The sequence below is a fragment of the Ixodes scapularis genome, unplaced genomic scaffold (genome assembly GCF_016920785.2).
Source record: "Ixodes scapularis isolate PalLabHiFi unplaced genomic scaffold, ASM1692078v2 PGA_scaffold2__306_contigs__length_199485367, whole genome shotgun sequence".
In the NCBI taxonomy this organism is placed as follows: domain Eukaryota; kingdom Metazoa; phylum Arthropoda; class Arachnida; order Ixodida; family Ixodidae; genus Ixodes; species Ixodes scapularis.
Window position 1 is genome coordinate 160,287,188 of NW_024609857.1, and position 27,997 is coordinate 160,315,184.

The 27,997-nt window shown below is 45.7% G+C and overlaps 2 protein-coding genes across 7 annotated transcripts in view; one reads left to right on the forward strand and one right to left on the reverse strand.

Moving 5' to 3' along the window:
* Positions 1–7,524, reverse strand: part of LOC8039529 (germinal-center associated nuclear protein) — a 69,899-nt gene extending 62,375 nt beyond the window's left edge. Inside the window, exons 1-3 of one of the 2 annotated variants that reach the window (XM_029983909.4) lie at positions 7,356–7,490; positions 7,164–7,239; positions 803–1,327 (exon numbers count right to left, since the gene is read on the reverse strand). In XM_029983909.4, the coding sequence (XP_029839769.2) occupies positions 803–1,297 (495 nt within the window). In that variant the 5' untranslated portion in view covers positions 1,298–1,327; positions 7,164–7,239; positions 7,356–7,490. Of the gene's footprint in view, positions 1–802; positions 1,328–7,163 lie in introns of both variants that reach the window. The other variant, XM_040222463.3, reaches the window with a different exon arrangement.
* A 352-nt stretch (positions 7,525–7,876) lies between these two features.
* Positions 7,877–27,994, forward strand: LOC115325525 (arginyl-tRNA--protein transferase 1). 5 transcript variants are annotated; one of them, XM_029986266.4, is made up of 14 exons: positions 7,896–8,222; positions 8,846–8,909; positions 9,006–9,068; positions 9,128–9,227; positions 9,495–9,615; positions 9,689–9,811; positions 10,997–11,112; positions 11,204–11,299; positions 13,198–13,359; positions 15,032–15,193; positions 20,065–20,237; positions 23,102–23,201; positions 23,296–23,416; positions 27,247–27,994. In XM_029986266.4, the coding sequence occupies exons 1-14, from the start codon at positions 8,132–8,134 to the stop codon at positions 27,423–27,425; spliced, it is 1,671 nt and encodes a 556-aa protein (XP_029842126.2). In that variant the 5' UTR covers positions 7,896–8,131; the 3' UTR covers positions 27,426–27,994. The 5 variants fall into 5 exon arrangements, with proteins under 5 accessions (XP_029842129.2, XP_029842131.2, XP_029842126.2 ...); XM_042292086.1 differs by having other exon boundaries at positions 7,907–8,222; positions 20,041–20,237; XM_029986269.4 differs by lacking the exon at positions 13,198–13,359 and having other exon boundaries at positions 7,877–8,222.
* Positions 27,995–27,997: the final 3 nt, after the last annotated feature.

A 27,997-nucleotide genomic window follows, 5' to 3' on the forward strand; every position in this document is an offset into this window, starting at 1 on the left:
CTTTCTCGAGGTGCAACTGGCATGCAATCATGGAGCCCAGAGAGAGCGACACCCAAGAGCCAAGTGGCGCGGAGATTGCGTCACCAAGCTGTAGCAGACAATCAAAAGGTCTGCAGCCGAGAGGCGTGCGGGAACTCCATTAAATTCTATGCTTCCTCCGAAACGCCGGGCACGATGGTAAAACAAAAACCGTAATCCTGAAAATGCGAAAGACGAGGAAAAGTCGTCGGCAAGCCAATCACAAAGTTCTCCATAGCAGGAACGCGGCCGTCGCCAACACGCTGCGGGGTGCGGCGGCCACACCCTTGTTGCTTTTGTGGCGAAGTGCAGCTCAAAGCCTGCGAACGACAGCCGTACCGTAAAATCGGCCAATCTTGAGGGCCGCGAGAAATTACCGAGGGACAGAGCTCTTGCTTCAACATATAAACACAATGAGCGCAAGCTCCACCAATACAAAAGACCCACTCTGAGCACGAGGCTGAGACGGCGGCTGATGGGGGCGCTGCTGGCATTTTATGCAATTCCATGTCACCCCAAGCGGGGGGAAGGTACTTCATCGGTTTGTGCCGGTTCAGTTTGGCCGCATTATTACGTTTCACTCCCCTTGCAGTGACGTCAAACCGTCCACGACGCGTGCTGAGCCCCCGTCGTCTCTGCCACGCGCTCCGTCCGGGTCTTTCGTATCGTCGGAGAGCGTACCCAATCTGGTCAGTGTCTACGGGACGACACTGCAAACCAGGTCGTAAAGAGGACGCGTAGTGCAGACACCAGGACCGCCGCCGATAAGGGGAAGTGCCGTCACCTTCGTGCCTCCCGAGGAGCGCTTCTCGGCACTCCCCGCTGCCCGCGCGGGGAGTCTCTGTGACGCACTTGGCGACCGTCCAAGCCTCCGCACCATCGCACGGGGCCCACCCTCTCGCCCCTCGGGTTCTGTCGTCACTGCGTCGGGTTCGGTCGACTCCCCGGGGGTCGGAACCGGGGTGTCGGCAGACATCCGCTGCGAAGGCGATGCGGCGGAAGCGGCCCCCTCCGCCTCTGGTCGGGCTAGGAAAGGCTGCGTCCCCCGTCCGGCCCCCAAGAGGAGCGATTGCAGGCCGAAGCTGGACCGAGTGCCTGGACCGGTTGGGCCCGTCCCGGCTCCGGGCTGAGACGCATCGCCGCCGAAGGCTGGGGTCAGGGCAGCAGTCGCCGGCAACGCCTCGGCTGGGGTCCCGAACGGCGGCGAGGGTTGGCCGGGGACCCACTGCCCGGGACTTCCGAAAGGGTTGGGAGGGTTGGGGTTGGGCGGACGGGACATGGCCAGCTCGACCGACGGGCCGGGAGGTACCTAGAAATTTGAGAAGTCGGCATGTCGAGACCAAACCGTACGTACGAGAAGCGGCGGTTGGGACCGGCACATTTGACATTCCTTGAAAAATTTTAATTCCAAATGTACATACCTTAAGTTGGGCACGCGGATGTCGTTTCGCAAGAAGTTTTATGTCTTCTCCTTTTAGAGCAAAATTTAGAGGTTGCGAAATATTAAAAATATAGCAAAAACTGTGGCCGCACATTTCCCACGTCTTATACGGGGAGAAATTGAGGAAAAGGAGGAGATGAGAGTGAGCGGGAACGTCGGAACGCCGAGCTCTGGTTGGAACAACTAGTGGGCAGACGCAAGGCTAACTGCCTTGATCTCTACACACTGCTTGAACGCGTCTCAACGCCGATGTTCGGCACTGGGCGTTCGCTTTCAAACAGCGAGAAAAGACAAGGGTTCTCATCTACCCACTAATTATTCCAACCAGAGCACAATGTTCCGACGTCTCAGCGCGCTCTCACCTCGTCCTCTCTTTCAATTTCTACCCGTATACCACCCTCCTTGACGTCTGCACGATGATTTGCGAGCTCGCACCCAGGTGGCTTGCAGAATGCAAAAACACTAAGAATGATATAGTAGAGGCTGACAACGACCAGGAAGATTGCGATAAGTAATAATTTTAACGAAATATATGAACAATGACCACCTAGGAGCAAGCTTAGAAACCAGTGTGCAGTATAGAAAATGCACGGCCGCCGTTTTCGCTGTTTTTAATATTTCACCACCTCTAAACTTTTTGCGATATGACGTTAGCTTGCCCAATTTTAAGTATGTACAATTATAATTCGAATTGTTCAAGACATGCAAACTGTGCTGGCCCTAAAGGTTGTTCTCTGTACACTTTGCAACACTAGGCTCAGTCGACTTATCTGCACTGGCCTGCACCTGTTCAGAAAAGTGTAGTGTGATGCAAAGTGAAGGGCAATGTACTTCCGATTGTATTTTGAGATAGGCTGTGCTCGTAAATGGAATATGGTTGTGTGCACTGAGTGCAGCTGGTGCAGGAAGTGCAGGTAAGTGGAATACAACGGTTAGCGCGAACACAACATAGGAGCTTTTTCGCATATTACATTAAAGGGGCCCTGCAAACATATTTAAGCATCCACCTTTTTTGCGGTTTCCACGTCTCTTGGGGTTCGGGCAAGCCAGCGGGCATAGAGAGAGGAACTAAATATCAGTGCGTCATATTTTAACCGGACGACGCAAAAAACCTCCTCCGCCTACGAGGGCGACCCGTGGTGCCGAAAGCACGCGATATGTGACGTCTTTGGTCCTGAGCTTACTAGTGGTCAGAGCCGTTAAAAGCTACTTTTTAGTCGAAATACAAAATATAAGTGGCGCGAACCATTTCAATTATTTATAAAAGTAGTTTTTGTTCACTATTTTAGATTAAAAAAAAGAAGCAAATGCAGTTTAGAAAGTACGGAAACAAGAAATGGCCCATCCACATACCCACCACCAAGCGGTGGAAAGGTGGCGCATACTAGAAAGATGTAGTGGGATCAGGCACCAACGAGCGGCGAGCGTAGAAAGGTCCCGGATGTATGCGGCAGCGCTGCGGTCGTATGGACTGGAGGATCCGACCGGTTCCAAGCGTTCCCAAGGCCTTTGGCGAGCAGCTTTGGCTTGCGGTTTGGCCTTTTGGCGGTATGGCAGTGCGAAGTGGCTCACGTTCTGAACTGATCTTTACACCGTGTTTGCTGTCGTTTGTGGCCAATGAAGTGTCTGACGAATTAGTGTTTAAACATGCAGCAAATGCAATGCGAGCCGACCTGGCTGCCCGCTTCATACAGCTTAGCCAGAACATGCTTTAGCGGCACCCTCTGGAGCTGTCGACACGGAGTGCGGCAGCCGTGAGCGCTCGCTGAGCTCACTACCCCTGCTCTAGTTCACGGCCACTCAAGCAACCAAGGACGTCATGAACGAGGTTATTTTTTGCTTGTTTTTGTAATTTTAATTAACCTTTAACTTTGAAAATAAAGTGAAATTCGAGAAAAGAAAAGTTTAATTAAGTTACTACGTTCAGTGCACTCAGGTTCAGTGCGAATTAAGAACCAGTAAAAAGTCCTTGCAGGGCCCCTTTAAAGGGGTACGGAAACAAAAATTGAAATATTCAAATTTCGTTCGGAAATGAGTGAAGCATGACGGATAATAACCGTAAATGGTAATTGCACGTTTGTATTTTGAACAACTGGCTATATTTTTTGTTCCAAACGGTGCACTCGAGCAAGCGCTCGAAGAGAAGCGAACGGAGAGCGCGATGCATCATGGAATGTTTGGCGCAAACAAAAACAGAAAGAAAAGGCTCCCCACATACTTGACATAGCAAGGCTGGCGTGGTTATGAGCTTTGCCCTTGGTGGCGTTGTCAGCGTTGTGGTGGGGCGCAAGCCCCCGCGGTTGTTGCCGCGTGGGAAGTCAACCTCCACCTGCTCGTGGTGCGCCCTGCCAGCTTTATTGCTGCAACGGAGGCTCTGGCGAAAACCCCCCCACCTGGGGTGGGGAACCCTAGCACTGGGGTTCCGCATGTGGACGGGGGGGACAAAAAGGGCCTGGGAACCCTAGCTTACCCCATGGAAGCGGAGCCACTGAGGCAGGGTCCATACCAGGGGAAGCTATCATGAAGGTGGTGCCCCTCGTAACTTCCCACGTAGGGAGGTGCCCCCGCATGGTGGCGGGGGTGATCTCCAGGGGAGCCGAGGGATATAAAAGTGATCACTGATCGGCGGGGCTGGATGGTTCATGGTTGCCATTCAGTGACCGTCGGACCCGCTGTGAGACGCACTCATGTCTTAGTAGCGGAGCCGGACAGTGAGTCGAGCAAGTGGGTACTTTTAGTACCACTGGTTTTCCCGGGCCGTTCCACTGGCTGTACAATACAATAGTTGGTTTCATTTATAACCCCTTAATTCCAATTGGCTTTTTCCTGAAATTTTCACTTGATCACATGATCCTATTCATTTTTATTGGAATTGGGTTAAGCCTGCGGTGCGAAAGCGGGAGCGGGCAGGGGACAAGTTTTTCTTAAATTTTTTACAAGAGCCCCGACTCAAAATCTGTCAGCGTTGTGGTGGTGTCAATAGCGTCAGCGCGTTACAACCGAGCCATTCGAAGTACCTGTGGGGTGACGAGCGTGTGGCTGGCCCAAGGAGCACGTAGCTTCCACAACACTGTCAGCTTGGGGCTGAACAGGGTGGGGAAAGCAACTTTTGTGCGAGTTTTGAGCGACGGGCTAATCTTCTAGGGGGAGAATGGCTGTGTCCGGTTGCACAAACGAGGGTCCAAGAAAGCGGGGAGCCCTTCCTTTCCGTTTTCTTGAACCGTTTGGTACAATGCGCGATTTGTGAGTTGAGCTATTCGCGACTCCAACTAACTATAGGTGGTGCCACCCATTTTCCAAAACGGCGGTTATAGTGAGGGTTAGAGATGCGTGCCGCTGTTGAGCCTGTCTAGTGTGCTGGCACTACTGAGCGACACAAATTATTTCTGGTAATATGAGGAAGCTAGGGTGTTATGGGCGCAGGTCACCTCTTTACTCTGAAAACAAGAATGGTGTTTAGCGTAATATTTACGCAAGGATGCGCATTTTAATTCTGGAGTGAAACCGAAACTAGCCTCTATTTTGGATTTAATTTCTCGATGTAGGTCTTAATTTCGGATTCTTTCATACCTCAAGATGTGTCTCACATCGTAATTATTTAGTTAGAGAAGTTGTTCGCAGAAACTTTATTTTGTGACATACATATCCGATCCACGCTGAAATTTGTAGTTGTTGAAAAAATCAGTGCTGATCGATATTTGTGCGTTCTCGCTGCCTTTTCTCCCTCAAAAAATTGTCATGGGAAATAATGAACTGCGGGCCTTTTACTGGGTTTTTGGGTCTTTAGATGATTAATTGGTTTAACATTATTCTCAGCACAGGGCAGGAATAAGAGAATTTCAATTTTTACAAATGTCCACAAAATGTATAAATTAACAAACGCTGTTCTCACTGCAACAACCCAAAGACGGAATCCGAGTTAGACAGCTGAAGTGTGTGCAAGTGTGTTTTATAGCAACGCGTAACGCATAGGACTTTATATTACACCCAGTGTTTGACTGTTTGTCTATCATGATAACGATGTCAAAGTTTTTCATATGCTAAAAAGAAAACAAGATTATACCTTTCTGGATAGACTAATATGGTTAAATGGCATATTTTTGTGATCTTGGCGTTCATTGGGGGCATAAATTGCCGCGACTGATATTGATAATACTATTAAAATTCAGCTATTGCAATACATAATTTTTCAGCGTTGCTTATGATCTAGTTTCAAACGCACAAACAAATATGACAATCAAAAGTGTGCTAATTATCATCACTGGTGCCTATTGCAGCATTTTTAATTACCAAGTAATAAAATAAAAATAGTCTAAAGTCAATGAAAACATTCTAGCTATTGTGAGAAATCCATGTAAAATTACATTAATTGTGTTTAAAGTATATTTTTCTACCAAAGTCGTGACTTTTGACAATCAGCAAAACGTAAGTCGCCGCCAATATTCTTCCAAACCAAATGCCCAAAAAATTAAAAAAAAATATATTAATTTTTTTTATAACATTTAGTTACTTTCATTTTTACGCTCCGTCATTTTTTTTCCAATCTCAGCCTTTCCAGTTCGAAGGAACGCCTACTTCTTGTGTGTCTGATAACTGAAGCACGTTTCGTTGGCGTTGGAAGCCGGTGAAACAGTAGTGAGTTTTAGTATTGCGTATACAAGCGAACGTAAGTGCTGTGTGTTTGCGTTAGCTTTGCGTGTTCCTCACTGCGCGTGCGCGGAGCCCAAAATTGCGGTCTTGGATGGTGCATGGCCAGGAGGCGCACGCACAATGTGGGACTTCCAACTCTAGTGCCAACGCACACCGCTTGCGTTGGCTTCTACGCGCAATACTAATACTCTCCCGTAAGGTACAATCCCATACCGGCTACAGCACTAGGTTGGGACAGTGACGAGCATTGTTTGCATTCGGAAATGACATTTCGCGAGCCACGATAGCGAGCAGTTCCACCGTGCCCGCTGAGCAGGAGATTCGGGGGACCCTCACTAGCGGAGGCTGGAGACGCGAATAGGAGGAAAGCTAAGAAGGAAAATGTTGAAATTCCAAAGAGCGGCGCGGCTCCGAAGGAATCTGCTACGTCACGACTACGTAGCAAGTTCCCCAACGTAGCTAGATTACCTCCCAAATAGGCTCCGCATGCATCCACCAGGTGCACATTGAAAGATTGTTTATCTAGCTTTAAAATTATTTTTTTGTGTGCCTTTCAACGGAAGACTGGTGCTTTTGGGGTTAGGGTGCAACATGTAACACATTCAAGCTAGAAAATGAGTGCTGGAATTTCGTTTCCCTACCCCTTTAAGAGTTTTGGCGGGCATCAAATTTTACCGCTTAGGTTAGTGCCCCAAATGACTACTTTCCACCACAAGAATAGTTCTGGATGATATTCCTTTCATTCTCAGAGAAAAGTGGGAATAAAAACTGGCGACCACTAGTTCGCGCTAACGGTGTCGCGCAGGGTGCAGTAGTGATTAGAGTAGTGACAACACTGACAACGCTCCGTCTGCCCTTTTGCTAGGACTGCAGTCTCCGCAGTCATCGCAAATATATTTGAGACTGGAACCCACACTTCAAGTTCCAGCCCTAGTTTGGACTGGCACGAACTTACTAATGACTAGCAAGTGCTCCAAATAGCACGCCGGACTGTCATGCACATTTGGCAGGTGCTCAGAATAAACATGACGCAAAAGAAAGAGACGTAACTCACGTAGCGGAGGATCCTTTCACAGTAGAGCCAGTAGAACCTTCATTCGTTTCCCGACATAGTCGTCAGAGAGAAACACCTATGGAAAGGTGGCGAATAACTCCTCTGTATCCACATAGGAAAAGCCGCCTTCACATAGAAAAGCCGCCGATGACTGCGGCAGTTTTTGTAAGGAACTGCCCTAAAAATGCTAACCGTACGGCACCGAGTTATCCTCGTGCAGCCGTCGTGTGTCCGGTCAAATGAAAAACAAATTAATCTCAGTAGACGACGAGTCCAAACCGACAAAAGTCAATCGCTAGGTTTTCCGCGGCCTGTCGCCCTGCGTTCCAGGGAGTCGCCATTTTAAAACTCGGATCGTCTTGGCTAGTCTTGGCCTCTTGGCTTAGCGTAGTAGCCAGTAGCACGTTTGGCGTTATTTGGCGTACGCGGACGCGGCGTACGGTACTATGGGGGCCCCTAAACTCGTCAAACACAAAGTTGGAGCCGAAGTTGACGGAGCGCACCGATTGGCCTATCAGGACGATGACTTCGCGCTTTTTTCGCCGACGTCCAATCAGCGCGCTCTGCGAACTTTCGGCTCCAACTTTGTGTTTGACGAGTTTAGGGCCCCTGAACGTTAAACCGGTGATGGCTAAACTGTACGCAAGATGGCACAAGCTATCGCCCATTAAAAGCCGTATATTCGATCCAGCCATTTCAACGAGTCATCCACTGATTTTTTCTCTACTCGCTGCACTCGCTGGCTTATCGTGTGTTCGTCGGACTTCTTGTGTACTTACATTTGTTTTCCGCAATTTGCCTAAAATCGGCAGCGGCGTTATTGTTTTTAATTGTATTTATCTTTTGACGAATGTGGTGACAGACTTGACAGCTTCCGTTCTTTTCGTTCTTTAATGAAATCGGGGGATTGTTTTTGACTTGACGTTGGGTGCTGTGGACTGTGTGGACTGTCCCGGTCCTGTGTTGTGATGGCTGATTACGGCATCGTTGAATATTTCTACGAGCACAGCGGTCATAGGTGTGGCTACTGCAAATCAGAGTCGTCCAGTTTCAGCTGTGGTACGCACTACTAATACATGATATTCTCATCAGTGTCTTTCGAAAGAAGTACCAGCTTTCGGCGACTACCAATATTTCGTGTATTACACATCGAACCGTAAGCTCTTGCGTGCAACATCTGTCATGACTCGTGTGTGTGCGCAGGAGGATATCTCGAGAAAGCTGGCTTTCAAGCTGCGAAATCCGGAAGTTCTATAAAGCTAGGGAAGAGATACAAGCGCGTTGTAAGAATGCAAACGCCATTAGACACGTCTTCCAGATAATTTGTTTCGTCTTCCATTATGCGTTTTCTTGCATAATTTGTGATGCTGTTACAAGCAAGCACGCAGCGAAGGCATCATGGTGAACAGCAGGAAGGCAGTGTCCCTTCGATTATCGTGGTATTCTTAATGTGCTGTAACGCCAAGAACAACAGCACTATTGTTTTGGGGTCAGTGTACCTCATTTAGAAGTGTGGGGTTGCTGCGTTTCCATGTTGTGGTGTTGCGACTAATAAATCGCTGCTTTGTTGATTCTGGAGCTTACGGAAAGCCTGCACTCTTCGAAGCAGAGTCCCAGTATTTGTATCCCCAACAACTGGTTGTCAAAATAAAAATAAAAAATTGTTTTTTTTTTTTTTTCAGGGATGTGGGCACACAGACTGACTGCGGAGATATATGACAACTTAATTAACCGGGGGTGGAGAAGGTAAGAAAGCACAGAACTGAAGGAAAGAAGAGCAATGAAACATTGTCAAAGCTCCAATGAATGACATGTCGGAAACCCTGCTTCATTTTCTCCTAGGTCTGGCGAATACTGTTACAAGCCAATGATGCAGAAGACGTGCTGTTGTCAGTATGCCATAAAGTAAGCTTCGAGAATTGATGTGATTTAGGATGGGAGTACACGTAATATTCACATTGCAGGTTAGATGTCCAGAATTTTAAGATTTCCAAATCCCAGAAAAAGATACTGAAGAGGATGCACAAGTTTCTTTCCACTGGCAAAGGAGATGACAACTTGAAGGTGATGACTTTACACTGTTGAAGGGTGTTTCTTTATTTTGAGGTTGGAAAAAGTTTTTGGCGCAGCATTATACAAAGTAAATAAAGCGCACGAAACGGGCGTTTGATGCAATGCCACTGACCGGACACGAATCGAGAGACCTTTTTCCAGCATCGCATTTTCCTCTGTTTATTAACATTTCTTTCTTACATAATTGGGTCCTCCTTTGTGGTTGTGTCCACTTCTCTTTTGAAACAAAAGCACCACAAGTTCCCGCAAACTTTTCAGGCCGACGTAGAAAAGTACAGCCATTGCGAGTCGGCAGGCGACAGCATCATGGAAATGCCAGACTTTTCTCACAAGAAATCGGATGTGCAGATAGATCTTCCCAGCTTGATACAAGCCACAGGTACTGAATTTATGCCGACTACTTGTTTCTTTTGGCACATCAACTCATTTTTAACAATCTATTTTTTGTTCAGATGCTTCGAAGGAGGAACATCCTGCAGTCTCTTCAGACTCCAAAATGCCAGGGAACGACAGACCCGAAGCTTTGCGTGAAACCACAAGCACTGCAGCCTGTGGCAACTCGGTGCCCAAAAAAGGCAAGAGTGTCTCGAAGGATTGAAAATATTGTTGCATCATACAGTCGCAAACAATACGAAAAATCCCAGGCCAATGATTGGCTAAGAAGGCCTATGCTACCATGTATAAGAAGAAAGCTTAACCATTATCGAGGTTTCAGTGGATGTTCAATTATGGTTGTCGTTCCCCTGCTTGACGAGCTCTTGTCGAGTTTATGCTGATTTTAACGCCAAACGTAGAGGTGTGAGGCGTTTGATGAATAAGTGATGATAAGCATTTTTTACTTTATTGCAACAAGCGCTACTACTGTTGGTTTTAACTCGGCAATCGTTTGCCGACCAAGTGGGGAGCAACGACAAAAATCGAACAGCCGCTGAAATGCTGCTCGTTTACACCACAGCCTCGATGATAACTCGGCAGTCTTCCATTTAAATAGTACTGGAGGTTTTCGGAGCCACGCACTCGCCTGGGCTTTTTCATATTGTCCGTGACTGGACATAAAAATCATGTCGGCCAATGTGTGATTTAAGTGTTTCACGAGACCTTCGCTGGAGGGTGGTAAGCGCTAGTAAGGTTGCAAAGCACATTAAAGGGGCACTAAAGTGCTTTTTGGGATCCTCGTTTTATGGTCATAACTCAATCTACAAACTCTAAGCATCCTAAAAAAAAACGAAATTACATCCTTGCGCGGTTAAAAAAATGATAAAAGTCTTGACACTTACCTTTGGTGCCTAATGACAGATGGCACTACCGAACCTCATTCACATTAGCATCCCACATTCGTTGGCGCAGAACGACTCATGGCGCTACCGAACCACATTAGCATTCCACATTCGCACTCCCCCCGAAGTTTCCTCTCACCATCTGACAGGATGCACAGGGAGGTCGTCAGTCAAGGACGACCTCCCTGTGCACTTTATTTGAGTGCTCTAGGGGCCATGAAAAAGAAGCTGATAGAGAGAAGACCAGACAATCCTCCTTTTCCTCACGAGATCATGTGATCATGACCTGATGTAACCAGTGCTACAAGTGGTTGTTAACTGGCATTAGCCCATTTCATGTATGTCTTCCATTCAGCCACCCATTTGTGAGTGACTGAATGGAGCACAAACAAATGGGATTCTTTGTGCTTCTGAAAGGATTGATACAGAATCTTTGAGACCACCCCTGCGATGTGGGCTCATCGCAATCTTTAATCCTACCAGGCTTGGGACCGGATCCAAACAAACCAAGGTGCCGAAAAGCTCGAGAGATTCGAAGGGAAAGGAAGCTCCAGAAGTTGATGGAATTGAGCAAGGATCCAAATTCCTTCCCAGAGAAGGTATGACGGGCTTTATGCAACGATCATAAATGAGCATACTGTGACTGCGAGGCGAGACTCTGATCGTCATATGCCCGACCACCTGTTGCAGAGTATGTTGAGTACAAAGACGCCCAAAAATGAACCAAAGACGCTGGAGGATCTTTTGTTTGAGCCTCTTCCTGACAGTGCGGCCCACAAGCTGGAGGTCAGTTACTAATTACTAGTTGTTTTTCTTTGTTTTTCTTTTTCAATTATAGTTTATGCAAATCTTTTAAAAATTTATTTAATGAGTGTCCATGTGCACACTACATTCTTAGTCCCTTCCTCCACAATATAAATCACTTTTTGCCTTGGACACGTTGCAAGTGTGAAATCAGGAACTGATTCATTAATAATTTCTTGAAGTTTAACAATCTTGTCTTTACCACTACTGATGTGGCATCACTACATTTTAAATTGGTGCCATAGACGGAGTTTGTAAACCATCATGCTGTTTTGTTGCAAGGATGTGCAGGACTTAGTGGGAGATCTCGAACTGAATGCCTAAAAGCAAAGACAAAAGGAAGGAAGAGACAACGCAAGGCATAGTTACGACTTGTGTTGTCTCTTCCTTCCTTTTGTCCTTGTTTTTGTGCGTTCAGTTCGAGATGCAAGACAAACTAGCCCAATTTGCTGTTCTAGTGTGGAGAGTTTCTGGCACAATGGAGTGGGTCACGATTTGAAATCTCTATTTTGACTGTACAGCTTGGTGAAAGGCAAGCCTGACTTGTCTCTGTAATACTAGGTACACTTTTATAAGCTTGCATTTTCTTAGAAGGCTGAATTAAACCTCAAGATGTGCTAGCTGCGACACCTGGCACATTTTAATAGGACCCACGAACGGTATTGCGGTGCGAACTCATTACAACAGACCTTGAAAATGATGAAGATTTTGGTCTGTTGTGAAAGGAGTATGCAGAACGCAGATACTCTTACTAGAGACTTTGATCTGGGTTATGACTGAAGTCTCTTCTAACCAGTGAGGCTGACGAAATTCCCGAGGTTGTTTGGAAACTAGAGTGGTAATACGCTCTAGAAAAAATATTTAATTATAATGTTGTTATAAGGAATTTGGCTTGTATAACAACCACCATTACACTTAGCCGAATCATTTGAGGCTGGCCTGGGTCCTAAGCTGTTGCACAAATAAACACACACGAAAGGCAACAGTTTTCATCTCAAAATGTTAGGACAGGCGTCGGAGCATTAATGGTAAAGCCCAACCATGTCCCTCATTTACCATGCATGCACGAGTAGCTTAAAGTTGTGTATGATACCATGGATCTGGTAAGAATTGATGACTTCGTCCAAGTTTGCAACTTAAGAAATATGACATGTACAGAGCTGCATGAGCTTTTTTAGCTATTACTATGGTCGGTGTCAGGCTAAGGATTTGGTGGAAGCTATGCCTCCAGCATATGCTCGTCGCGTTCCAATCGGTTTTGGCTCTGCATGTGACAAAGTGTTGTTTGGCTCTGCATGTGACAAAGTGTTGTCAAAGGCAGAATGCTCACCCTGGAGGCAGAGCATCTGTGGAATTCTTAGCCTGAAGTCGAATATAAGAAACCTAGTTTCACATTTCCCAGGGCACTTTCGATTGAATATTGGTCAAATTCAAAATCCATGATTCCAACAGCCAAAACTAGGTAGCACTCAAGCACCTCAACTGAGATAGTACTATTGGCATACAATTTTGTGACCGCGGCTCTGAAGTTGCATCAATGAACGGTAAGCTTAGATAAATATGGATTTTATAGTAATACTACTTCTTCATTTTGCTTGCATCAGTCCAAAAGACATTTTGGAATTTGTTTAGCTGCTTGGCTTGAGCTCGAACTTTAGCTGCAATATTGCAAACAACCACATTCAGTAGTGGGAATACATCTTCACAGGCAACGTCATTTTGCAGAGGATCATGGTAGATTCCTGGACTGTCTGTTTGCTGTTACTTTTGACAAGGGAAATCGGTTACCTTACTTTTTGTGCCTCTTTTGCTTTTACTGTTAAAGTGGTGATTGCAAAGTGACCTTGTTTTACGCATCTCCTGCCGCGCCCACTCTGTAGGTGCGTCTGGTGCAGGATTCTCCCGACTGCCCCGAGTTTGCAGACTCCTTTGGTTCAGCCTTTGCCACTTACTGCAGCTACCAGAGAGGCATTCACAAAGACCCTCTGGAGAAGCTTAACGAACAGCGCTTCCGCCGCTTCCTAGTCAATAGTCCTCTGCAGGTATTCAGACGACTCTGCCTTGACCTCTTGTTGCAAGGAAAAGCACTGCTGCAGGTTGGGAGGCTTTGAAGTTTATACAGGAAAGGTAGCTAAGTTCATGACAGTGTGCCATCAGCTTTACAGTTAAGATTGAGGCCACCTGGTATTCGCAAGAATCTCTGACATCCGATTGGCTTCACGACTCGCCATGTGCGCGATCAGTCGCGTCATTGCAGTCGAGCTTCACGTTTGGCCCAGAATTCACTGCAAGTCCTTGCGTAAAGCTCTTTCTGCTTTTATCTGGCGGAATATTTGTCTACTCAGAACAGCAGGTATGGCAGGATTGCTCTCAAGTGAAAGCAAAGCAACAGCGGAAAGCCTTTTGCAGGTTCGGTGCATGCCAAAACAACTGGGAATGTCCCAGATCTGTGGGTGGTCAGCTTTTACACTAAGTTTACCTTTGATTGGCAGGTTCAGTGCATTTCACAATGCTCCCAGCATACCGTATTACAGCCTTAGTGGGGGCTATGAAATGTGGCATTGACCACAGACGTTGTTCCTGGTTTAGGAGACTCATTGACAAGGAAGAGTGTTTAATTGGTAGGTAATGGGCTATGGCAGAACCCAAGGAAGGATGCTTAGTACTTTTGCGTCCCACCTTTCCTTTTTCTTTGGGCCTATCGGGGGGATAAAAGCAGTTGTTTCAATTGCGTCTATAGTTTATTCCGAGTACTTAAAGGAGCGATGCAACAATGTTTGTGCTTTGCGCAAATACCACTTAAAAGGGATCCCTAACGTTAATGACCTATGAAACGCGCGTTCGTTTTTCACCCCACGCAATAGAAGTCCCAGAAAAAAATTAAAGAAAAACGAGCAGCGTTCACCCCCTCAACTCGCAGCCAGAACAAGTGGCCACGAGATCTGGAGCCGGTTATATGCCGCCAGTGTTGATCATAGCCACGCGCTGGGGTTGGCAAAGCGCAGGACACGCGCTGAGTTCCAGACATTGTTATAGCTCGGCTGTTGTCATCGTTGCAGCGATTGGACACGGGTCACAACCCGAATACTTCTCGAGCTAGCAATTGTCACGAGCCCAAGTCGAGTGCCCACGCAATGCTCGGGTCCAATCTATGAAACGCATTCAAATATCGTCACTTGGGTGTACTGCAATCCCCGAGTTACGTCATCAAATTTTGCAAAGGAGAGATTGAATAAAAATGATCGCTTTTGTCCTTGAAATTACACCGCAACAAAGGAGTTTCTTGGCCAATGGCGTTGCGTGTGAGTATCCTTGAGTCCCAGGTGTGCCAGTGAGCTCGTGTAGCGAGAAAAACATTCCAATTGAATATCGTTGCACAGCTCCTTTAAGTGGCCGACCCTATGAAGGGTGTGTAGAACTGAAACTTGCAGACAATAATGGAAGAAGAGATGCTAAAGAAATTGCAGTCGCAAAAAGGGGATTAGCAAATTGGTGGAAAATGTCTAGGGAAGTGTGAAATTGCTCACAAAGTAATGGGTTAGACAGTGTAACCGGGGGTAGACTTTTTTGTTGAAATGTTAAAAGGAGGGGTAGAAAAATTTCTAGGCTGCCAGGTGGTGCGAGCTACCATCCGACACTATAAAGGGTATGTCCAGTGGCATCCATTCGTCCACCCATTTGGAGAAGTGACAAAGTGTTGTCTGATCCTCAAAGGTGCAGACGGTTAGCTCGTGCTCCGAGGCAGCGGAGTTTTACGACACATTCCGGCAGTCTTGGGAGGTGTTTGCAAAGTACCAGATGTGCATCCACAAGGACACTGAGAGCGAGTGCAACAAGTCCTCCTTTCGACGATTTCTGGTCGACTCACCACTGCAGGTAACGCAAACGTGCAGTGACCAGCTTGCGCTTTTCATCTCGTGACTGGGACAGACAGCCTGCAGCAGTGCTTTATTTTTTTTTTTTGTCTGGGAAGATGGAAGGGTGTATGGTCGGATACGAAGTAAGAATGCGCCCAAATACAAACATCACCCCGTACCAACCATGGCACCAAGTCACTCCCCCAGACCAACCAAAAAAGGCAGTAACCACAACAAGTTATGCGACGCGTGGGTTTGTGGAAGAGAAAGAAGTTTGTGCGGCACAGGACAAGTGAGGGCGGTTGCTCGATTTCGGACGTGTTCAGATAAAGGTGTGTTTTCTCTTTGCCCAGCCCGTCTTGTCCTTTTCTGAGCGAGTGCCGTGCACCTATCCCCACAAATGTTAGCGAGACGTGCTTCTCGGGTAGCAAACTATTTGCTCATTGCAGAGGAACACAGGCTGGCGGCGATGAAGCCGTGAGTCTGAGAGGAGCTTCTGGTGCATTCTTAACTCGTATCTGACCATAGTGATCACCTAAAGGCTGGTTGACACACTGGCATTTTGAGCGTGACCGAATGTATTGTGCTCCCTTGCGATTGCTTATGATGAGAAAACGGGCAAAGAACACTCTGGCATGCAATTGCGTATATAACTAAACTGAAGGTTTTGTAATATCTGCGAGATGAAATATTAGGATTGTGCAAATATTCACATTTTTTAATAGTAGTTTCGAATAATATGTTATTCAGTATTTGCTTCAAGATGAACTGCGATTTCCATAGTTTTAAAACTTTTGATCCCTACGGATTAGCTCCATTGGGTGCGCTTCTAAGGCCCGCTTCAGATGAGGCAATTTCTCCCGGCAACTACCAGCAACACGGGCCACCCGCGTTCACACGCAGCAACCAAATCATCATCATTAAATTTTATTTTCTTGCACCATTTAGACACACAGTTACGCGCTATAAACCTTTTTTTTATACATTTAAATGGCGTTGAGAACATCAACTTATATTTTTGAAACGGTTTTATTCCCAAAAACGATCAATTTCAAACCAGAACCAAGTGTTTAGTTCATATCATCACCGGTACTGGGTGTTATGTGAAAATATCACGTCCCTGATTGGCTGCTGTCGCTTCAAACGTCTTTGAATTGCTCCGAGTTGCTCGCTTGTTTCGAGCCAGACCTGGATGTCAGCAATTCATATTGATCTAGGGAACAACTCGTTGGCAACCCCAATATTGCTTAGAAAATTGCCCCATCTCAAGCAGGCCTTACTGAGCTCCGGTGTACTGTGGACAAGGGTGCTGCTTGTCCACAGCACGCCGGTGCTCTGTAGGAAGCGGACTTAACAGGGCTAACCTGCAGCGATCAACACTTTGAAAAGTATGTACTGTAAAACCATTAAAGGACACATGCAAAGAAAAAAAAACTTTTTTTTTAAACAAGCTACTAGATGGAAAAAGAATATTATAAAACAAATTTACAATGAAGAAAAAAAATTTTAGAGCTATATTTACGCCACAAAACAAATTTGTAGTTGGCGCCCGCGGGAGCTGCCGCTGGTTACGTGGTAGGCCTGTGCATCACCGCGCTGCGTCGCCGCCGCCGCAAAGTCACGCCGCCGCCGCACGCTGAGCGTTGCGGCGCACAGGTCTATCACGTCTGCTTGCGCTTTTTCAGGAGTTTCGTTCGGGCTCTAAAAGTTACTTATTAATGCGAAAGCATTAACTGTCTCATAAAGCCAGCTGACGTCATCCATTTGAAGCGCGAAAACAGCTGATGGTTTCTGCGATCCGAATAGGAGCGATTTGCCTTCGGTTCCATTCGCTGGCGCGCGTCAACGGGGCTCCCATTGGCCGCTGTGCCATGGCCTCCGAGATCCCGAAGCATGCGCACTAGTACGCAGCAGACGACAAAGGGAGCGGATTGCAGATGACAAAGGGAGCAGATGAGCGGCTTGCATGCTTTCGCATTCACAACTTATAAGAAATGCTTAGGTGTATTTGAGCTTTTCATCTTAGTTTTTGTTATACTTCAAACAAAGATAAATAAATTACTTTTAGAGGCCATAGGATGCTTTCGAAAAAGGGCAAGCACCACGTGACAAATAACGACCAGTCACATGGCAAATAGCGACCACTTTTCCGCGGCACCTGCGGGCGCCAACTACAAATTCGTATCGTGCCGTAAATATAGCTCTAAAAATTTTTCTTTTTCGTTGTAAATTTTTTTATGACTTCCTTTTCCCAACCAGGATGTTAAAAAAAAATGTTTTTTTCCTTTGCATGTGTCCTTTAATGTTTGCGAGTTCTTAACTTTCGCGAATTGAAAAATTTGCGAAATTAAGGGCATGCGGAAATCTCGGTCCTTAAGAGTTTCAATGCAGGCGTCTGGAATTCGCAAACTTTAGTGGCCACGATTATGTCCTCTGTGAACAATTTGTGAAAAATAGGGGCTGCGAAAATAAAGGGTTTTACAGTATGTCGCAGTCACGCGCTTATGAGAAAAGCATACTTTCAGAGTGGGACAGTTGATTTAAAAATTTGAAAATGTGGAAATACTGATCTGCAATGCAGTATTATCTTCAATAATAAATTGTGGCTCTAATGCGAGAGAATGTCGTGACAACCTGCTTTGTTATTTTGTAATCGTCGTTTTTTTTTTTTTTTTATATTCGAGATCTAAGAATTATTTGCATATGGCAAGCAGATTTATTATTTTGCTTGATTAGGTACAGCTGGGCATCTCTGTGGGATTAATTCTATGTCAAATGTGTCATTTACTTGCCATCCTAATGTAGGCATTGGACTTTCTGATGCCACAGTCCAAAAATATAGCAAGGTTACAATTGACTCAGAAATATACAAGTTCAGCTGGGTTTTCGTTTAAGCATGTTGGTGAAAAGCTCAGAGAAACTATTCAATATTTGATTAGAAATTATTGGGCCAAACCACCTTTCGCCTCAAATTAAAAATCCACTAGTGTCTTTGCAATTGCCGGCCAAATATATGTACTATCGTTAAAAATGGTCGCTTATAACATTGTCAAAAGTTTTTCACGGCAAAAAAATCATGTGCAAAAAAACGAGGAAATGTACGAAGAACGGAAGCGATCGCAGGTGAGCACAACACACCCGGTCACATTCAAAGAAAAGTTGTTTGTGAACCAGCCTTGAAATGTTTTATGTATGAGAACTTCCAAAGAATGTTTCAGGGGCTGCGGTATTTTTAAAAGAAAGCCAGAAGAAGCGGAAAAAGTAGTCTTGGAATGACAATGTTAATAAACGCCAAGAATACGATTGTCTGCGGTGAGAAGTGGCTACAAATTAAAAGGATATGTATCAAATGCATAGTTGCACTCAACATTGGAGTAAAGTAGTGAACATGGTTTAATTATGATCATGAACTCAAGTTTAGCTTCTTTTTTCATGCGCAGGAGTACATGGAGTATTTCACCGAGCGAAACATTTGATTCAAATTTACGCTCGCATTGTTCCCACAACATTCTTTGGGGTTTGTTCCGTATAGATTTTTTTACGCTTCCACTTTGACTTCAGTGTTTCGTGGTGTTTAAAGGTATTTTCGCGTGTTCTAGCTATACTTTTTTTCCCCTTAAGTCCAGGTTACGGTGCAAGATATATAGGTTATGACACATAGCACCATGAACACTGTGATGCAATGGGCCGGATAAAGTCCTCTTGGCACGTGCCCGAGTAGCCTAAGCCGGCAGCGTCTCCACCGTCAAAACAGCAACACTAAAAATATAAAAAAAAAAGTTGCTTTTGGGTTTGTGTTTTTCTCTGCTCCAACATTGACGGACGCTGGCTCGAACACCGTGCCAGAGATCTTTACACTTCAACGCGTTCATAAAACCTCTATTGCTGCCATTGAGGCACGAAACTAGGGTCAATGATGAAGTCACTAAGCAACATGCGTAGCATAAGTACCGAGTTTCACTCGAAGTGGCTCACCCAGACGACTTTAAAAACAAGCACGTTTCCCACAAGGAAGCGTGGGAAGCCGGGCCCACGACAGGCTGCCATTAGCCGCATATCGAGGAGCCATCTGGTGTCGCCGCTCACAACCGAGGCAAGGAGAGGACTTTATCTGGCAGCTGCAACGCGCATGGTGTCCACACCAATATGTATCCTACACCATGGTCTAGATACAGCCAATGCTACGAGCTGGTGGGACCGATCAGACAGCATTAGAAGCGCTCATCTTGTTTCTGTACGTGTTGTATCATCGCTGAACCAATCATAAACAGAAAAGGCCTAGTGACTTGCGCTTTTGACGCTACTTGACTCTTACCATGAGCTCGTAGCATCGGCTGCATCTAGACTTAAGCTGAAACGAAGTGTCGCATTTTTGTTGAACTGCATTCATTCTGCATATACTTAGCATACAGGGTGTTTTTTTTTAATTTTTTTTTAGAGAGATCAGAATTTAAAATTAAAACAAGGAGGGAGGGGGGTGTACTAGTTAAGGTTCTTTTAGCTCCGAGACTAACTTGGTGGCATTGGGGGCCACTAGAGAAGAGGCAGAATTGAATAATTAGTTAGCTAAATTACTAAAAAGGTTTTGATTAACTTATTAATTAAAATGTTTATTTTATGGCACATAGTGTTGGAGAATTGATGTTCAGCAAATTGAACCTGATGTTGCTTTGAAGTCAATGAATACTCACATTTTTAAACCAGCAGTCACATAAACCAAGAAAGCCTTTAGGCTCTGTGACAGCATACTTTTCGATTCGGCGACAGCTATTGGCAACGTTGCAGCTTAATTTAGAGCATTCATACTAACTGGCCACGAGTCCATCATTAAGTTCTCTTGCCCGTGCCTGGCAATTCACCCTGATGCAACTCCTTCTCCCCCCACCACAGCAAGAACCGAAAGGTGCCTACAGCCTGGGCTCATTCCATCAGCAGTACTGGCTCGATGGGGACCTGATTGCCGTCGGAGTGATTGACATCTTGCCCACCTGCGTGTCGTCCGTTTACCTCTTTTACGACCCGGACTACAGCTTCCTTTCCCTCGGGACATACGCTTCACTCAGGTAGGCATCGAGCATCCTGCACGAGAACCTGCTCGCAAAGATGACAGGTGCTCCTGTGCACGGTCCTGCATGACGATACCCGAATCTGAGGAATGGAGGGTAATGTTCAACACATCTTAAAAGACATCCTAAGAATGTCTTTTTTCTGTACCTTTCCTCACTTGGGAGACATTATTACTGTGTGCCTCTTGTATAGGGTACTTGTATCCTGATTTTGTGAAAAAATTTGATAGGATACTTAGCATGTTGTTTCTATTGGTGTACTCTAGGGACTTAAGCCAAGTTTTTAATGTTCACTTTTGCTACAGTGGTATGAACTTGGATGACCAGGTCATGATTTGTGGAACATTATCTTTAAAGGGCAACTCTGCTTCATTTTTGTTTTCGAAAAAACAATGCTGTCCTCTTCAGTATCACCTAGGAAGACCACACGTCAAATATTACGACGTAGTTCTGTCTGAATGTTTCTTAAGTGGTCTGGCAAACTTTGCGACTCACCAAGTTGCCGAAATCGGCCGACTAGAGCGGGCGAATTGAGGCGCAACCAACAGCGCAATCAAGGCTGCAGCGTGGGTGTAGCCAACATTGAGCTAATCGTCATCACCATTGCCCCTTTTTGCTTGTTTTTACTTTCCCGGACAAGCGTAGCAGGTGACGTCAGCAACGTTTCCTCTTGGCGCTCAGTGGTGTCCACGTGACATCTCGTACCACGTGACAGCCACGTTTGTTGGCGGCCCGATGCCAATGTTGCCGGACGGAACCGAAATTTCAGTTTTGATTTCTGCTCATGTTTAAAATTAGATTTAAAAATATATATCCCATTTTTCGCGAAGCAAATGATGTGTCTTTTACTAGTGCTTTCTAATGCGAAATCACTCATTATCCCGAAATCTTCGGAATTGAGCGGAGTTGCCCTTTAAATATTTTGTGGATTTTGGTCCTCAAAATTACTTCATAAAATAAGGTAGGATTAGTTGTCATTATTTTTTACTAATATTACTGTAAATCACATCAAAATCATTCGTAAAAAGAAATTTATCGCACAAATAGATAAGCCACAATAATTAACTCATTAAGACCAGCTTACCCTCATTTGCGAAGTTTCATCCCACACTGTTGTCCGAAAGCGGCTCTTGGGATAACTGAATATTAAGCTTTTCATAATATATTGTCGTTGGACCACCTATGCGGGGGGTTCTCTCAAACTGGTTTGCCAGGGGCTCCCCAGAGTCCCCTCTGGGTACACGAGTACTTCCTGAACTGTCCCTGCCTCCAAGTATCTTTTAGCAGATCTGAGCTACCGCCTGATGCATAACTTGGCCCCAAACACAATCTAGCATGTGCGTCATTGTTTAAAATGTCCATAGGCTCCTGTGCTGCTTTACTGCATCAATGCCAATACTGGGAAGGTTTCCTCTGCAATCGGTCGAGAGAGATGGGGGTCCCTCAAGATGGAATAGTGCAAGAACACCCAGCCCGCGCCATTACAGAAATGAATACTGCATTTTCTGGTCTAAAAGTTGCACCCCCCTATAAACGGGTGTTTCATAAAAAAGTTGGTACAGTCGACTTCTGTTAATTTGAACTTGACGGGACATGCGAAATTGGGTTGAATTATACGAAAGTCAAATTAAAAGATCTGTGCAAAATTCTGAATATGGGCTAACTTTTTCATAATGAGTTGCCACACACCGCCACACGGTGGTGTGTGTGGCCGTGTATGTCCTTCTCGCATGCGGCGGTGGCAGCGGTGCCCAATGGCCGCCGGCGCCGGCACCATTGTAGCACTGCGTGCTTGGGTGCCAGCACCATTGCAACACTGTGTGCGTTGGAGCAGCAGTGTTGCAATGGTTGTTTTGGTTGTGTGTGTTCCGGTGCCACCGCTGCTGGCAACCATTCCCACACCGCTGCGAAGCAGCAGTTTGAAAACAGACTTTTTTTGCTGACGGCTGCCTCTGATCTCGCTTGTAACTTGCCCTCTGCGTAATTCAAAAAACAAAAAGGCCCGTTTTTGTGTCACACACGGACAATCGTGCTTGTAATTTGACCACTGCCGGTTCTCTCTAGGTCGAATTAACCAATATTTTATATTTCAAGATCGAAATAACAAGCTTTTTTTTTAATAGAAATGTATGGGCTTTTGCCAGGGCCTTGGAAACAAGGTCGAATTAAACGATAAGTTGAATTAACCCAGGTCGAACCAATGCAAGTCGTCTGTTTACCATCATGTTGCACCTACCGTAAAATACCGGGCAAGCGCCCACTTAAAATTTAGAGATAATCGCGAAAAAATGGGGAATGGGTGCTTGTCCGGTCATCAATTTTACATATAAATGTACTGTGCATATTTTCTCAGATCTTAGAAATTTGGATATGGGCGCTTAATGTGGAATGGGCGGATGCACGGTATTCTACGGTATATATATTTGATCGGTACGCATGGCAAAACTGCACTGATAAGCCTGCATGTGTGTATCGTTACACAATATACGCACAAGCGGAAGCCAGTTTCAACATTCTCATCAATGAATCGAACGAGAAATATAACCCCCCCAGCAAATTTGCACAATTCAGGTGCATACTGGAAATAAAAAGTACATATAAGTCGCACTGTTGTATAAAACACACCGACGGAAATTTTGTAAAAAATGTGCAACTTATAAACCGCAAAATAATCTGACGTAGAAGACGACGACGCTGGGGCAGTGGTGTGCCTGACCATCGCGCGCCAGGCTCTAAGCGCAAGGCCCGGCTTCGTTGAAATCTTTCTATCTCATTGAGTGAATACGCCTTTGTCATTTGCTGCCGATTGCAGATCATCGTGACAATACTGTACTCATTTACTCATTTACCTAATTTTTCAGAGAAATTGCCTTCACACGGGAGCTGCAGAAGATCTGCCCCAAGATCAAGGACTACTGCATGGGCTTTTACATTCACACCTGCCCTAAGATGAGGTACAAGGTAGGTCACCCCCATCTCTCAGTGCTGGAGCACAGTTAGGGAACTGGTTAAGCGCACGGGGCGTCAGACTCAACGAAGCCACCACCTCTTCCAGGGCAACTTTTCTCCGTCGTACCTTCTGTGCCCCGAGACGTACACTTGGCACCCGATAGAGAAGTGCAGGCCGCTTTTGGACATCAACAAGTACTCTCGCTTCGAGCAGGACAGAAGCAAAGGTGAGGCTTTCTCCACTTTCCTCAGGTTCGTGGGTTCTTCGAGTTCCCGAATTTCCGCGACCGTCCTCAACATAAAGTTACTGCCAGTTTGAGCTCTACCTTAGCGGATCTGAGCCACCCATTGATGCATAACTATGAGCTGAACAGTCCCTATTGTTTATGTTATTGTTTGCAAAGTTTTGTAGGTTTCTGCAGCACTTGCTTCCATCAGTGCCGATTCCAGAAAGTGCTCCTCGACTGCCGTTCAGAGTAGACGAGGACACCTCGAGATTGTTGGGGAACCCCTGCCCTAGTCTTTCAGCTAAAACCGATCTCCGAAATATGCTTGAAATGTGAATTTATTTTCACAAACATCGTTCAAAGGGGGAGCCATGGACAACTATGTGCGAACAACTTGATACCGGTTGACACATTCATCGAAACTATAGACCTTTCCAGCGGCAGTCTTGAACAAAGCGATTTACAACGTGCCTCTCGGGTAGCAAGCTATTTGCTCATTGCAGAGGAGCACAGGCTGGCGGCGGCGATGAAGCTGTGAGTCTGAGAGGAGCTTCTGGTGCATTCTTAACTCGTATCTGACCATAGTAATCACCTAAAGGCTGGTTGACACACTGGCATTTTGAGCGTGACCGAATGCATTGTGCTCCCTTGCGATCGCTTATGATGAGAAAACAAAGAACACACTGGCATGCAATTGCGTATATAACTAGACTGAAGGTTTTGTAGTATCTGCGAGATAAAATATTAGGATTGTGCAAATATTCACATTTTTTAATAGTAGTTTCGAATAGTATGCTATTCAGTATTTGCTTCAAGATGAACTGCGATTCTCATAGTTTTAAAAGTTTTGATCCCGACTGATTAGCTCCATTGGGTGCGCTTCTAAGGCCCGCTTCAGATGAGGCGATTTCTCCCGGCAACTTGACGTCGTAACACCAGCAGTGCCGATTCCAGAAAGTGCTCCTCGACTGCCGTTCAGAGTAGACGAGGACTCCTCGAGATTGTTGGGGAACCCCTGCCCTAGTCTTTCAGCTAAAACCGATCTCCGAAACATGCTTGAAATGTGAATTTATTTTCACAAACATCATTCAAAGAGGGAGCCACGGACAACTATGTGCGGACAACTTGATACCGGTAGACACATTCATCGAAACTATAGACCTTTCCAGCGGCAGTCTCGAACGAAGCGATTTACAGCGCGCATCCCTGGTTTTGAGAGTGTACATCGGTGTTGCCTGACTGCGCTGGGCTGTGGGTTTTCTTGTCAGTAGGCTGTGTTCAAAATTGCAAAATTGCCCCGTTTTATTTTTTGTTTTGTGTTCTATGGCAAAGAGAATTTCTCTGAGTTTTTAAGAAAGCATTGCATTATTTTTGGGAACAAAAATTAACAAATGAAAGCCCTTTTTGGCGAGTCCGTGCGCGACAGAACAAATGAAACTGGAATGTTTGTTTCACCTTATGTTGATCTTTTTAACGGCACCATACACTCAGCCATGTCAATCTAATAAGGTCTTAACTGCCTAAAATATTTGACCGCACCACAGGATAGCCGAACTGCATGGGCATTCCCCGCTCACAACATGAAATTCAACGAGTCTCATCAATCGAACAACATATATTGTACGTACCTCACGGTGCCGTGTTATCCGAACAGGATTTGAGAAAGGTTTAAAATAACACAGTATATCCAAAATGCAGTGTTGACGATAGTCACTTCACGACGATCGGAGAGAATCCGGCTTGTCTTGAGGTACGTTTTTAAGAGTCATGCTTTTTTACACAGCACTAAAGCAAATGAACGAATATGTCTATTCAGTCCCCATACCCCGGACACTATCAGCTACTTCTCGCCAAGACCGGGAACATAGCCGGGAAGGCTTTTTGGAGATTATCCCAATGGAAATAATCCTCGAAGAACGTCGAACGGCCTGCGTCGCGGGCTGCTTGACGTTCACTTTCTTCGCTCGTTTCCTGCAAAGGCCGAGCAGGCTACGAGTCCTGGTATTCCCTGGTTCTCACAGTGGAAGATAACACAAAACCCGCAAGCTTCCTGAAGAGGAAAATAAAGTAATAACTTTTAAGGAAAGCCGGCAGACTCCAAATGCACAATGCAGGTGGGGAGCAGCGCTGACCAGGATTCCACAGCGCAGGCGGGTGGCAGAAATTTTTGGCTGATAGGGGTCGCTCGAGTCGCAAAATGGCGGCGGCCAGAGGGCTCTTTCTGCAAAGGTCTATAGAACCCTTTCTCACAATGGCTACGACCTTGAGACACTTTTACAATGAATAACGAAACACGCTGGCAAGAAAGTGGTAAATGTTATAGTTTATAGGTAGGGTTCTGTGTTTTCAGACAAATCCAAAAAATCCGAAAAGCACACGCCGGTCAATTTTCCGTTAATTTGGATTTATCTGAAAAACTCAGAATTTCGAGGTCACAGCGAGAAAATAAACAGAAAAAACAATGGAGTTTTACAACTAAACTTTATAAAAGCACAAGGTCAGTGGTCCCGAGGAGATACAACTTCATTTCCCTTTGAAATCTAGAACTACTGACAAAAGGGGTTTGCCTTTTAGCACGTCGAGGTTCCTTCGGGACGACGGGTGATGGTACCTGGACCTTATATATTTTGTTTTTGAATTTTTTTTTATTTTACGCAGTAAAATAAACTCAGAATTTGAAAGAATTTGGAATCTAACAAAAGTAAACTCCGATAAACCCCGAATTCCCAGCGAAAAGTGAACTCCGAAAGACACCCCCCGAATATCACGAGAAATAAACTCCGAAAACACGGAATCCTCTTTGTAGGTACCTAGGGGTTCTCCGGCTGGTGTGTTCCTGCATTGTTTCCTGTTCTCCAAATCGAATTTTTTTTTCTAGAGGGTTTTGTTTTGTGGTTTATTATGATTAATTGCGTTTGAATACTTAAATTCTCTTTTCTAATCCCTGTGCTGTAACGTGGTTATGTGACTGTTCACTACAGTCAAACCCGACTATATCGAACCTGTTTACATCGAATTATTCCTTATATCGAACAGTTTTTGTGCACAGTAATGTTACAGTGATACTATAAAGCAAAAACTATGGTTACATCGAACAAAAATAGCATCCGCTACCGATATATCGAACTGCCAAGAGCGCCGTTTTGCTCTGCAAGCTGGCATTCCCCCAATGCGAGAAGTCGCATTGGAGAAAAACCAGCTTGCAAAACACGCTGTCTTTTTTTTTTTTTTTCTGGCGGTTGCGTTTATTGTTTGGAAGAAGAAGAAAAAAATCTATTTTGCGGAGGGCTCTGAGAGAGTTGTTGCAGCCGCCTGGAAAAAAAAAAAAAAAAGAGCCAGCTAGCTGGCTTTTCCCCAACGCAGCCGCCTCTCAGGGGAAAGCCAACTTGCAGAGCAAAACGGCGCTCTGCAGGAGAAGGTGCTCCTGCTAGGACGTGCTCCGTGCTCTCGGCATAGTTCGGCGCTATTGAGCGAATATAGAAGGCAGCGGCCTTGGCATTTTGGAGTTCGTCGATAGCGTAGAAAAATATTGTTATCGCGGATGCAATGAAGAAAAAGCAGCAGAATATGCAAGACTACTTCATTGTGTAATATGTCAGCAGAAATTGGATTTTTGAGAGTCAAATCCATTAAAACTTTTTTATCGAATTACCCTCTACATCTAACTGGTAGACGTTTTTTTGCGAGTTCGATATAAACGATCATGATTGAGTGTTTTCTGTACAAAACACGTTAGTATAACCTTCAGTGACAACACCTGTGCTGTTCTACCTGTTGTAGGTGACTATTTACCTGTACTGGTCTCATACTCGAGTGGTCTTTCTTTTCAGAGGACGAGAATGCGGTGACAGACTTGAACGACGTGTCCATCCTCTTCAAGAGGGGCGTCATCCCGTATGGACAGTACAGGCAGCTTAAGGGGAACTCCGACAAAGCGGAAGTGGAGGAGTATGCCTCGCTGGTCGGCAAGAAGTGCATCGAGAAGCTGTTTCTATATCGGAGCTCCTAAAGGTTCAAGACGCTCGTCGTGCAAACGACGGCGACTGCCTCCGGTTGCGCCACGTCACTAAAGTCATGGGTAGTACGTGCCCAGCACCCCCGTCCTTTGCATCGCCTATAACTGCACGAGTGCGATCGGCGGTGGTTGTAGTCGCCGACAGGATGGCAATGACAGGGAGTGTCTTTCTGACGCCCGGTCTCTGGCAAGCGCTTGGTGCCTCTTGCCGTGCCTCGGCTGCGTCTACACGCTCGATGTGCACGAGACGTCGAAGCGTCATCGAAGGTATGAGGCTCGCACTGGAGGCAGGGCAACCAAAGCTCCTCCCTGCCGTTGCTACCTTGTCAGTAACCACAACGTCGGCGTCTTTGCACCAGAAGGCTTGAAGTCGAAGTCAAGATCGAGTCGCCGAAGAGATTGCGGGCTCGTAGCGCGAGGCCAAATAGTGCCCCACCCCCAGCTTTAGTTGAGATTGTCAGTTCCAAAGTCACAAGAGGAGCAGAACTGAACTTGAGAAATGAATACGATGGTAGCATTGAACTACACAGGTGCAAAGTGTTGAAATAAAATGATGAACATTCTGC